The 12,487-nt window shown below is 47.8% G+C and overlaps 1 protein-coding gene across 1 annotated transcript in view; it reads left to right on the forward strand.

Annotated features, from left to right (window-relative positions):
* Positions 1 to 10,988, forward strand: part of LOC107110264 (phosphatidylinositol 3,4,5-trisphosphate 3-phosphatase TPTE2-like) — a 52,229-nt gene extending 41,241 nt beyond the window's left edge. The window contains exons 18-20 of the mRNA XM_015411015.1: positions 1,068 to 1,163; positions 4,562 to 4,632; positions 10,640 to 10,988. Of these exons, the coding sequence (XP_015266501.1) occupies positions 1,068 to 1,163; positions 4,562 to 4,632; positions 10,640 to 10,742 (270 nt within the window). The 3' untranslated portion in view covers positions 10,743 to 10,988. The remainder of the gene's footprint in view (positions 1 to 1,067; positions 1,164 to 4,561; positions 4,633 to 10,639) is intronic.
* The last annotated feature ends 1,499 nt before the right edge of the window (positions 10,989 to 12,487 follow it).

Below are 12,487 nucleotides of genomic sequence, written 5' to 3' on the forward strand. Positions count from 1 at the left end.
GGGGGAGCGTACAGACCTGTCCTTGTAGAGAAGGGAGAGCTTGTACCTGAATAAAACTTGGTCTTAAAGGTGCCACTGGACTGTTTTGGATGGGGGCCTGGGGTGGGGGGGGGCTCTGCAGCTTACCTGGCTGCTTCTTGCTCTGACTGAGGGCTGCTGGGAGCAGGGGGTGGGGCTTGTTGCATGCGCCCGCCCCCTGGGCTCTTTACTGCCGGAGCTCCGCTCCTGTGCGCTCCTGCAGGAAATGACCCCTGACCATTAGTATAATCTTAAAACCACCGTAGTCCAATATAGGAGTAGGTGGAAGCTTCTGTTTCCCCACCCCCCAAAAAAGCTCTGTTCCCTGTGCCAAATGGGGTACTGATGCCTCAGGAAGAAGAGGGGAGGGGAGAGGAACCTACCTGGCTGTTCTCCATGGTGGGTGGGGGGTTTGCCCACCAGGACGTTGAAGGCTAGAATGACTTCCAACGTTTATGGGACTGGGGGGTTGAATGACTTCAACGTTTATGGGGCAGGGTGGGGGGGAAATGAGAAGTGTCTAGGTCTATACACTAGGGAGTGGAGGGACTGTTTGGCATGTAGAAGGTCCCAGGTTCAACCTCTGGCATCTTAAGTTAAAGGAGCTGGTAGCGGGTGATGTGAAAGACCTCTGCCTGAGACTCTGGAGGGCCTCTGCCAGTCTGGAGTAGACAATACAGACATTTTTTTTGTGGTATTTGTGTGTGTGTGTGCGTGTATGTACATGCTGGCAAGCCTGGAAGTCATAGTGACTTCTGGTGATCCCTGGCGGGACTAGGACGTTTTCAGAGAGATGGCTTACTATTGCCTGCCTCCGTGTCCCAGCCCTGGTATCCCTTGGAGGTCTCCCTTCCAAGTCCTTGCCAGGGCTGGCCTTGCTTCGCTTCTGAGATCTGACAAGATTGTGCTTGCTTGGGCTATCCCGGTCAGGGTGACACTTCCGACCTCGATGGATGAATGGTCTGATTCAGTTCCGTATATGTTCATGTAACTCCAAACGTTCTTTATTTTAGAAGGTGAGAATGAGATGCCTGTGTGCTTTCTTACAGTGGTTCTTCGATGGAGAGCATGACTGTGCAGTCATTAGTTTGGAAAGCTGCCCTGTCATTTCCAACGATGTGAAAGTCCGATTTGAGTCGACTTCTGTAAGTCAAAGAATGTCTCTTCCCTCTGATTCCTTCCACGCACCATAATTACATTCTTGTGTTCATAAGAGCAGTCTTGTTGGAAGTCAGTGCAGGCCAATATACACTTTCCTACAGTGTTGAAGTGGGTGCCTTCAGGGTGCACCCAGAGAACCCCCCAGCAACCAGAATCCAGAGGTGCACAGTTTCCAAACTTGGTTGCTTCCTTTATGATGTCATTTTTATTTTATTTATTGAACTTTTACCCCGCCCTCCCCGCCAAGGCAGGCTCAGGGCGGCTTCCACAAAACTGCTAAACAGTATACATTTTACAATTGATAAAAATAAAGTAAATGACTTAAAAACACAGACAAATCAATTTAAAGCATCACTTCGATGGCAATAAAAAGAACGTGCAATTTAAGGACACATTCAGCGGTGCCGCCGCGCTAAGTCGTGTTGGATCGGAGTTCACACAGGGCACTGCTGGTAAGACGCCACTCCTAACGGAATGCCTGCCTAAAAAGCTCTGTTTTTACGGCCCTGCGGAACTGTGACAGGTCCCACAGGGCCCTGATCTCTGCAGGAAGCTCATTCCAATAGGACGGAGCTACAAACGAGAAAGCCCTGTTCATGGGGAATAGACACTGATTGCCCTTTCCTCCGGGAGTCTAATTCCTTCTTAAATCCACCTGTGGGACTGGCCTCCACCACATCTTACGGCAAGTCCCGTGGTAATTATGCATTTGAAGGCCTTACCTTCCGAGTCCGCTGCCTATCAGTTTTATTTGGGTGACTCCAACTTCTAGAATTATGGAAGAGGGAGAGAAATCTCCTTCCCTTTCTCTCCTTCATGCGTAATCTTAACAAATCTCTTCCATATACCTCTCTTCCAGTTGCTGGGCTCTTTTCCGAAAGTAAAGCTGGAAACAGCCGCCTTTCTTCATAAGGGAGATACTCCAGCCACTTGAACATTTTGGTTGTCCTTTTCTGCATCTCTTCCAGTTTTACAACCTCCCTCATTTAACACCGGGTGACCAGAAGTGTACCTAATGTTCCAAATGCAGACACAACCTAGCTTGGTGCCGTCTGCAAACGTGTCCGCTTCACTACTCATCACTCACTCCACATCACTTAAGAACCAGTTACTTGGCTCCAGTCCCAAGTACAGATCCCTGGAGTGGGCAGGATGGTGGTGGTGGATGTAACCCCCCCCTCCATTCCAACCCCCCCCCCCACCGGTTCTTTAACACTAATACAATAATGGGAGTCATCTGTGGCATAGGCTTTGCATCAGTGTGACTGACTTAACAAGAGTGGCTAGCTTTTTATGGGTACAACATGGGCAGAGAACAACCTGTGAAGGGACCTGCAGGTGCATAATGAATGAAAAAGCTGCCATACTGGAGGAGGGGAGGGGGAAATGGGTTTGAATGGCAGTGATGAACAAGGGAAATATGACATTTCTGTACTTTGAAAATTTCCCCCTTCTGGCAGGCTGCTTTAAGCCTTAAAGGGGGGGGGGGTAGCTTCTACCCCATAGAGGCTTAAAGTAGCTGGAGGCATTTTTTCAGGTAATGGTGTGGAGGGGGAGGGGTTCAGCTGTTTCCACAGTTCTGATCCTTATCTGGCTGTGGAGAAGAAAATGTAATTGCTTTTGAAGCCCCAATACCATGCTTGGAGTTCCAGAGTTGTGTTTTCCTTTCAGGCTGGCTTAATGGTAGCAATTTATTAAGCCTTCCAAAGAGTTTGCCTTGGCAGTAAAGAGGGTTGGGGGGGGGCTTTGGAATACAAGCTAAAACAAGTAACTTGAAGAACTTTCTATCATGTTACCTTTTCGGGGGGAAACCTGACTTTTGGATCTTAAATGGAAAGCCACAACTAGATGCAGGGAAGTGCTTAGTCCTGATGGAAATATTGCAGATATTAACTGTAAATCACTGTTTTGTTTTGACACAGCAGGCCTGAATGTTTGCTTCGAAGTTTCTGTGAAAATCTGCAAATAATGCATTTTTTTCACTGTTCCCGCAAATTTACGGTTTAAGCCTTGAGAAGGCTTAAGTTATGGATCAATGACACTATGTCTAGAATAAATCCCAGAACCAATGATACACAGTTTGCAACAATTATTCTTTACATGGCTCAGAGGTGTCTAACATCATGCCTTTAGAGAAATCAAATTAAATTTCTAATATTTTTCAGTCAGAAGACAGGTACCTGTACTGACTGATCATTGGAGAGACTGATCCATCTTCACACAGCATTGTGGTTAATGTGGTATTTAAGACAGCCAGAGGCTTTTGATTTCCATATGCCAGTTTTAATTAATGCCTTCCCCCCCCCCCCCATGGATAACAGAAGGTCATGGGAACACACTGATTCTCTAAATAAGAGGGAAAGCGATAGGCTGATGCTTGAAAGCAGTCATTCATTACGGGCTACCCCTTGCTTTCTTCCCCCCTCATAAAAATAATCTGATTTTTGACTAAAGGGATATAAGAGCATAAGAAGAGCCCTGCTGGATTAGACCAGTGGTCCGTCCTAGTTCAGTGCCCTGTCTGGCAGAGTGGCCAACCAGTTCCTTTGGAGGTCCAGCAACAGGGCATAGAGACTGAGGCCTTTCCCTGATGTTGCCTTCTGGCACTAATAATCCAAGGTTTACTGCCTTTGAACGTGGAGATTCCTTTTAGTCACCATGGCGAGTGAACACTGATGGACCTATCCTCCACGAATCTATCTAATCCCCTTTGAAAGCTGTCTATGCCTGTGGCCGTCACTACATCCACTGGCAGCTGATTCCGCACTTTAATTGCACTGTGTAAAGTAGTATTTCCTTTTGTCCATCCAGAATCTACTGCCTATCACCTTCCTTGGAGGCCCTTGAGTTCTAGTATTTTGGGAGAAGGAGAAAATGTTCAGTCTACTCTCTCCACCTGGTGCATGATTTTATAAACCTCAATCATATTCCCCCTTAGCCGTCTCTTTTCTGAACTGACTTTTCAGGCTTTCCTTGGCTGCCCTAATCTGTACTTTTTCCAGCTCTGCGATGTCCTTTTTGAGATATGATGACCAGAACTGCACACAGTATTTCACGAGTGTTTAATGTACATTTTTTTCTAGTGATGAACTATAGGAGGGAGATACCTCTAGAAAAGAACAGCTTGTTGATGCTTGAGCTTGTACAGAGGATGTTGCTTAATAGAAGCTGGCTTTGTTCTAGTTCAGTTGTGCCTTTATTGGGAGGCTTTAAGACTCCGTATTTTAACAATATTGTAGTAACAGAGCAAAAGAAATGACATGGAACTAGCTTCACATAGATGAGCATTAGTCATGGGTAGTAGCGAATGGCTGATCCTCTTGGAGAGGCTATTACCGATGCGCATGTAATAAGCAGTCTAAAATCTCTTTTTTGAATGCAGGATCTTCTAAAAGGCTATGACGACTGTGCTTTCTTCTTTTGGTTCAACAGCTCTTTTATAGAGAACAACAGGTAAGTTGTCATGTTAGTTGAAGGGCAAACCTGGACTGGGATGCCAAAAGGTCCCCCCTCCTACTGATGGTCTCATTTACATTCTTTGTAGTCCGCCTTTCTCACTGGGACTCAAGGCGGATTACACAGAGTGAGCCAGTACGATCAACAGGATGGGACATTTCAGTAAACAGTGAAATGAGATTCAGGTTATAGAACCAGTAATTTTTAAAAAAAAAAAAAACCAGAGTTGAAGTGAAGCATAAATGTTAACATGACACACAAAATGATGGAAGATTACATAATAGGATATAATTTGCAGCAAACTATACATACGCAGTGTTCCCTGTAAGCTGTGTGCGTGAGCGGCCGCTCATTAACACGGGAAGCCCCGCTCAACAGCCATCTGGGGCCGTACAGGGCCTTGCACTGCCCATTGCCCTTTTAAAGATTACAGCAGTTATATTCTGCTCAGGCTGTGAACTGTTCTGCTCAGTGGGGGGGGGTGGAATTAGAGGCAATATTGCATAGCAGTATAGACAGCAGTCCCTGATAATTTGTTCAAGTAACTTTGTAAATTGTTTTGTGCAGTGCTGCCCTGTTGCCAGCACAGAATAATTTGGTTTTGCGTAGTTTGCAGAAAGCCAGGAGAGTGGGGGTCTTCCTGACCTCCTCAGGCAGACCATACCACAATGCAGAAGGCACATGTGCGGGCAGTTATTGGTTTTGACCGTTTTCAGGTTAGTACCTGCAGAAGGCCCTGTTCAGATGAGTGAAGCTCTCATGGTGGAGCATAGGGGAAGAGATGGCCTTGCAGATACAAGGGTACAAGGCCGTGATGGGCTTTGAAACTGGTGCGTGGGAGTCATGTGTGAGAGTGATCTTTACGAAGTCTTGATGGCAGGCCTGTAGCCAGGGTGAGGCCCAGATGGTGAGGCCCCCTCCCGAATCTGCCCTGCCCCCCCTCCCCCTGCCATCTCATGCTGACTGCAGCTGCAGTGGCCGTGGCGTGCAAGTGGAGCCTGGGGTGCACAGCGCTGCCTCAAATGGGCAAGAGAAGGGGAGTGCCTGTGGCAGGGGAGGAGCTCCCTGCTGGTGTCATGTGACCTGGGGTGGGCTGGCTGGTGCAGGCACAGTGAGGCACCGGGGTGGGCCATCGTGACGAGCCCCGGAGTAGGGTGGGTGGCGGATGTAGCTCCTAGCCTGCCAAGCTCGCCGCATGCCACTCTGCCTGCATGCCTCCTCCACACAGGGGATGCCGGAGAGGGAGAAGTCACGCAAGGGAAACCCGGCGTAACCCTCCCACTTGTCTATGTCTCTTCCGGAAGTGATGTTGGAAGTAATGCAAGCACGTCAGGGCAGTGCCCCCCACACCGAAACTTTTCTGGCTCTGGGGCTGCTTGATGGGAGACTGGCAGCAAATAGTATTCAGAGGTTTAAGAAGAAGACGAGGAGATTGGATTTATACCCCGTCCTTCACTCGGAGTCTCAGAGCGGCTTACAAACTCCTTTCCCCTTCCCCTTCCCACAACAGACACCCTGTGAGGTAGGTGGGGCTGAGAGAGCTCTGAGAGAAACTGTTATTTTTTTCAAGAACAGCTTTTATCAGAACTACGGCTTGCCCAAGGTCATCCAGCCAGGTGCAAGTGGAGGAGTGGGGAACCAAACCCGGTTCTCCCAGATTAGAGTCCGCGCACTTAGCCACTCCACCAAACTGGCTCTCCAGTTAGGGGGGGTGTCCGGCCTTGGCTTTTTTCCTTCCTTGACTCTGATGAGGCTGACTTGGGTTTGCCAAGTGAAGGGACCAGGAGGCCGCTTCAGAGTGAGAAGCGGGCTCTGCTGACTGCCTCCAGGCTATCCAAGCCCCTGTGACATACCAGCAGAGGGAAAGCAGAGCCGGCTTCTTTAGTTGCGGGCCATTAAAATGCTTCCTCTGCATGGAGGAGAAAACCCTGACGGCTGTGCCATTTCCTTGCAGCTTTGGGAGTATCCAATAGAAGGAGGCAGTGAGTGAAGAACAAATGTAACGTAGGGAGGAAGGGAAGTCTCCTCTGTCCTTACTGCCTATTACGGGGGATAAGGAACACAAGGAGCCCTGCTGCATCGGAGCAGTGACCCGTCTTGTCCAACCAATCCAAAGCCTTTTATTGGCATATAAATAAAGATACAGTAATCTAAGTACAGAATCATACAGAGTCAAATTAAAATTGCCGAGTAACATCACAGAGTATCATCATAAAAAAACCTAATTCATAATATCATTTATCAGGCCATAGGGCCATGGCACTGCAGAGAAACTTTGCTGTTATTTCAGTTATTTCTGTATCTGAGTTATCGAGCAAGAAAAGGAGCTTAAAATTATCAGGGGTCTCTAAAAAATGGCCTAATATGGGATATAGATTTTATTTTTAAAAAGGCCTCAGACTCAGAAAGCATATATAAGGATTCTAGGGATAAATTCAAGGAACTTATTTTGGCTTCGATATAAGATAGCCATCTGGAATGAAGTCTTGTCCAACACCTTTCTGACCTAGCAGCTGACTAGTTGCCCTGGAGGTCTAAGAAGCAGGGCACAGAGGCCAAGGCCTTCCACTGGTATTGCCTCCTGGCACTAGTATTCAGAGGTCTGCTTTCTCTGAATGTGGAGGTTCCCTTTCCCATCACGGCTCAGTAGGCACACTATGGACTTGTCCTCCGTGAATAACGCCCTTTTAAAGCCGTCTGTGCTTGTGGTCCTCACTACCCACCCTGAGCCCGCTTCTGGGAAGGGCAGGCTATAAATGTGAAGAAATAAATAAATGTCTCCAGTGGTAGTAAATTCTCTGTTGGGGAACGTTTCGCCCAACCCAAGCTCCAATTTGGTGGGTAGGCTGGCTGGGCACTTTCTTGCCAGAGAGAGTTAGAGATTCACAGGCAGAATTTTCATTCTAAGTCCAGTTTATTATTTCCAAGTAGACATTAAGTAAAATAGACAGTTGAAAAACAGGTTGCTTACCAGTAACTGGTGATCTTCGAGTGGTCATCTGTGCATTCACATCAATGGGATCTAGTGCGCCTGCGCTGGATGTGCGCAGGCGCACTAGATCCCATTGGTGTGAAGCACAGAGACCACGAAGAAGATAAACAGGTTACTTACCAGTAACTGGTGATCTTCTTCGTGGTCATCTGTGCATTCACACCAATGGGATCTAGTGCGCCTGCGCTGGATCTGTGCAGGCGCACTAGATCCCATTGGTGTGAATTCACAGAGACCACGAAGAAGATCATAAGGAAATCCACAGTGTACACTCAGGCAGTTAGGGATATATCCCGGCTACTGACATCAAGACCCCTGGGCTTTGATGAACAGCCCCCAACCCTTGGTAAATCAGAGGTATATACCTGTCTTGGACCAGTAGCTGGTACCCAACCTACTGACGTACCTGACACGTAAGACTACAGGTCTGACCGTAACTCACCCGATGCATCCACCCATGGCCCTAGTCCTTTGTTCTCTCTCTCTCTCGGGTCAAGAAGCTCTCAGAAAGTCAAGAAAGCAAGTTTCCGATTCCCTACCCATTTTGATTCTGATAGTGACACCACTAACTTCTGGAATGTGTAAACACCCTCGAAGACAAAAGTCATGTACAGAGTTATCGGTGCTGGGAAGGCCACAGCACTTAGCAGAGTCCTGAAGCCTCCTGGGAAACAGAACCAAAGATTCAGCTGTAGAAATTAAAGTATCCTAGGTTGAACAGGGGACCGAGGCTCAATCCAGGCCCTAATTCTGCACCGTTCTCCTTTCCCCAATAGAGGAGAAATTAGACTGGCATCTCTTATCCTCTTGAGAGCAGTGGGGGCAGGTGCACTTGCCTCTAGATTGGCTGGCCCCAGCTATCCCCGTGTCAGAAATACGCTGAATATGTCCATTTGTAATTGCAAGTCAGTCTCCTGTGAAGGAACATTATCAGAAGGCATCGTTTATTTGCTGATAGGTCAGGGGGCAATGCAACAGGTCGAAATGACCTTGCATCCACACTACTGTACGTAATGTCTACGTGTGTTCAGCCCATCAGTGCCTCTATCTATGTTCCCGAGTGTACAGTTGCTGCACCCACTGACTACTGCCATGTTACCAAAACCCACTACCCTAGGCTTCTCTTTGCCAGGGCCAGCCTGAGGATTTGGGTGTCTAGTGTGCCCAAGCCTCCTCCCCACTGCAGGGAAGCAAGAAAATGGTGCCTGCCCCTCCTCACCACCACTCCCTGGGGAGGTGGGAAGACATGCCCCATTGTCCTTACCCCTGGCAACTTGCCTGCTCGCCCCCCATGGCTGGTTCTCAGATTTTGCATCATCTTGGGTACAGAAACTATCCAGAAATCCCAGCATCAAAACCACACATTTGCGTGGAGAGAGGGCAGCAAATGATAGTAGCAGCTGCCATCCCTGTCCTAAAAACTGTTTTGTTAGACGTGGAGGGTCCACTCGGCAAGAGGATGATTCCACGAACCCAATTCTGCTTTATGTACAGCAGTGGGTATAATTTGAGCTCTTTGTGACTAATTGTATACAGAGGTCAGATGGCGGAAATTATTTCCCAGGGAAGAGACAACACACTAGGGTTTATAATAAATGTTGCCTTTACTAAAGAGTTCTCAAGCATACGAAAACTGATACACGCACAGAATCAAACAAGCCTCCTGCAGATTACAATAGATACAGAAACAAATAGTAACAGAAGCAATAAAGCAAGTTACACAAGGGGGTAGACTCAAAGGATAGCGCTCATACTTATCTGAGTTCGGGGCAATACCTCTTCTCAGCTTCAGCAGACGCACGGGGAAACTAAAGTACCACTCCAGTAAACACTGATATCACACACGGACTAGTCCAGCCAGTACACGTGCGTGGGTTCCCAGATCGCAACTTCTGGGAACACCTTCAGAGTTACCTGTAGCGCACTTAAGTTGCTTAGGTGAGGGAGATGGGTTAACCAGAGAAACAATGGCTGTGTTTCTCTTTTTAAAAGCTATCTTTTTGGACTTGGCTTGGCCAATAAATCCCTAGCAGACCTAATAGAGGGGAAGGGGGCATTATTTAAATGCGCGCCCTGACTTCAAAGATAGAGCCATGTGGGGCATTATTTAAATGCGCTACCCTAACTTCAAAGAGGGCCATGTGGCCAGGTGTGAAACTGTTGTTTCCATTGGCAACCTTTGACGTGCAGAAATGGCCTGGTCCAGAAGCAATAAAGGATGTTGTCTTTGTGATGCCAAACCAGATAAGAAGATGGGTTACGGGGTTTCCCACAGATCAGCAATGGTGGGAAAACCCTGTTGTTCTGCAGAGTTTCCAAACTGAGCAATAATGGCGTTTGTCTTCTTTGTCCCGAGGCACGCTGGGAATGTGCAGGGAAGCACGTGTTCTGTAGTCAAGCCTTGTTCATCCAAACGCAAGCATGAGATGCCAAGCAAGCCATACAAACACACAGCAACCCCTTATCCCAAGAGCACAGATGTACAGACCTTTGACAAACACAGCATTAGCACAGCGCAGATAATACAGTTACAAGCACACATGGTAACAGTGTGGAAAAGCCCAGGTCTTCTCTCAAGACCGCAGAAGTGTTGTTCAGCATCCCAATGAGTAACTGAGATGCTTCGTGGGTAAGAAACTTGTTCTATGTGTATCTATAAAGACACATTTAGAAAGGTAGTGGTGTTAGCCTGCTGCAGCCAAAGGTAACCTCTGTGGCACACCTAAAGACAGACAAGTATTATGGTGGCACAAGCTTTTATGATCTAGAGCCTTTATCCAATGCAGTGTGCATTAGATGAAGTGAGCCCTGGCCCAGAAAAGCTTACGCCATGATGCATTTGTGTTCACGGTGCCAGAAGACTCTTTGTTATGTATCACTAGTCTTGTGATGTAGCACTTCTTAAAAAGTCTTCGCTTGTACTCTTTAATAACCGTTACTTTTGCACAGAACTTGCATGGTTTGCATTAAAGGAATACCATTATTTCCATCTCTCTCTCCCCCCCCCCCCAGACTATACCTTTCCAGAAACGAACTGGATAACCCGCACAAGCCAAAGATGTGGAAGATTTTCAGGGAAAACTTTGCCGTGGAGTTGATTTTCAGCGAACCGTAACCCTGAGTGAGAAGGGACTGTTTAAATGGAATTCCTTCCGTTTCTTCCAGAAGGCATGTTCCTTTGCCACTGCTGTGAAAACTCTTTGTCTTCTTAAACATTCCTTCCATGCTGTGGAGAGATGGGCGCACCTCGGAACTGGATGTTGATATAATCTGCCTTATTTTTCCCCCCCGCTCAACTTCTGTGATGATTAAAACAATTAATTTGCCAGTTGGCTGGTGTGTGAGATGAAACTCTTCAATATATTTGTGCCCCTTTTGACCACCTGGTTAGTCTGAATGAAGAGTCATTGGTCAAGGCGCATCAACCATCCATTATTCTGGGGTGAGACAGCTCACTTTTGGTTGCACCGACAATTGGGCGGGTGAAGAATCTAGGGTGGTAACTTGCCCATATGGTCTTGGCAGCAGTTCAGGACTGGAGGGAGAGATCTAGAGTTGCCTGGACTGAACAGAAACAGCCTTTTCATGCTTCTAATGCCCAGTTCATCTAGTGTTGAATACTTGGGGGTGGGGAGAGTCAACTGCAGCATTTGTTTTAGATAGTTTCATAGAGGACATTCTTCAGGGCTTCAGGGAGTTTAGCCCAAAATAGTTATTGGAACCAGATGCGTAATAGAACACATGCTAATTTGAAACCTTGCAGTGGTGTGGAAACAGGTGATCTTGGGTGTCTGTGTCAAGTGCTGTCAAGGCACAGCCGACTTACAGTAATCCTGTACCAGGCAAGAGACACTCAGGCATGGTTTGCCATTGCCTTCTTCTGTGGAGCAGCCCCTAGACTTCCGTGGTGGTCTCCCATCCAGCTACTAATCAGGGCTGACCTTGCTTAGCTTCTGAGATCAGGGTAGCCTGGGCCATCTTGGGATGAGGGTCACACACTTAGTAAGGACTGCGTGGCTTCTGAGCAGAAATCATTTCGGGGGGGATCGCGGGGGATCGCAGTTCCCCCGGGGGAGGTGCGGCACACGACGAAGCCCCGCCCCCTGCTTCTGGCCCTCATTCAGCCAGGAGGAGGCAGGAGAAGAGGGAGGGTAAGTTGCTTCCTCCCTGCCTCTCCCCACCCCTACCTGCCTGGGGCCAGGGAGGGCCTTGGCGGAACTTCCTCGCACTCCCACTGGCCTTGCAGGTCCACCACCGGGCCTTATGATGTCAGGGGGTGTGGCATATGCTAATGAGTTCCCCTAGCTCTTTTTCTACGAAATGACCCCTGCTTCTGAGGATATATGTACTCCTTTCTATTGCCCACTGGGAGGAACAGTTAGGCTGGTCTGGTCTCTTACCTTAGACTTGTGGGTTTAATTTTGGAATTATTTGGGGCAGTTCTGCTTTAGGGGAAAACAAGCGGATTGTTGGCGATAGTCCTGCTCCTTCTAGGCACCCTTCTACCATTTCATTGTGACAGATCTCTGATCTTATGCCATATACAAACTAGCGTGTCCAGAAGAGGGCAACCAGGATGGTGAGAGGGTTGGAATCCAAGTCTTCTGAGGAAAGGCTGAAAGAGTTGGGTATGTTTAGCCTGGGAAAGAGAAGGCTTAGAGGGGACATGATTGCAGTCTTCAAATATCTGAAGGGCTGTCATGTAGAAGATGGAGCTGATCTATTCTCTCTTGCTCCGGATTGCAAGGCTAGATCTAATGGGTGGAAATGACAAGGGAGTCGTTACCGGCTAAATATCAGGAGAAACTTCCTAACTGTAAGAGTGGTTGAGCAGTGGAACAGACTGCCTCGGGAGGTGGT

The sequence above is a fragment of the Gekko japonicus genome, unplaced genomic scaffold, assembly GCF_001447785.1.
Source record: "Gekko japonicus isolate JY-2015 unplaced genomic scaffold, Gekko_japonicus_V1.1 scaffold428, whole genome shotgun sequence".
NCBI lineage: Eukaryota > Metazoa > Chordata > Lepidosauria > Squamata > Gekkonidae > Gekko > Gekko japonicus.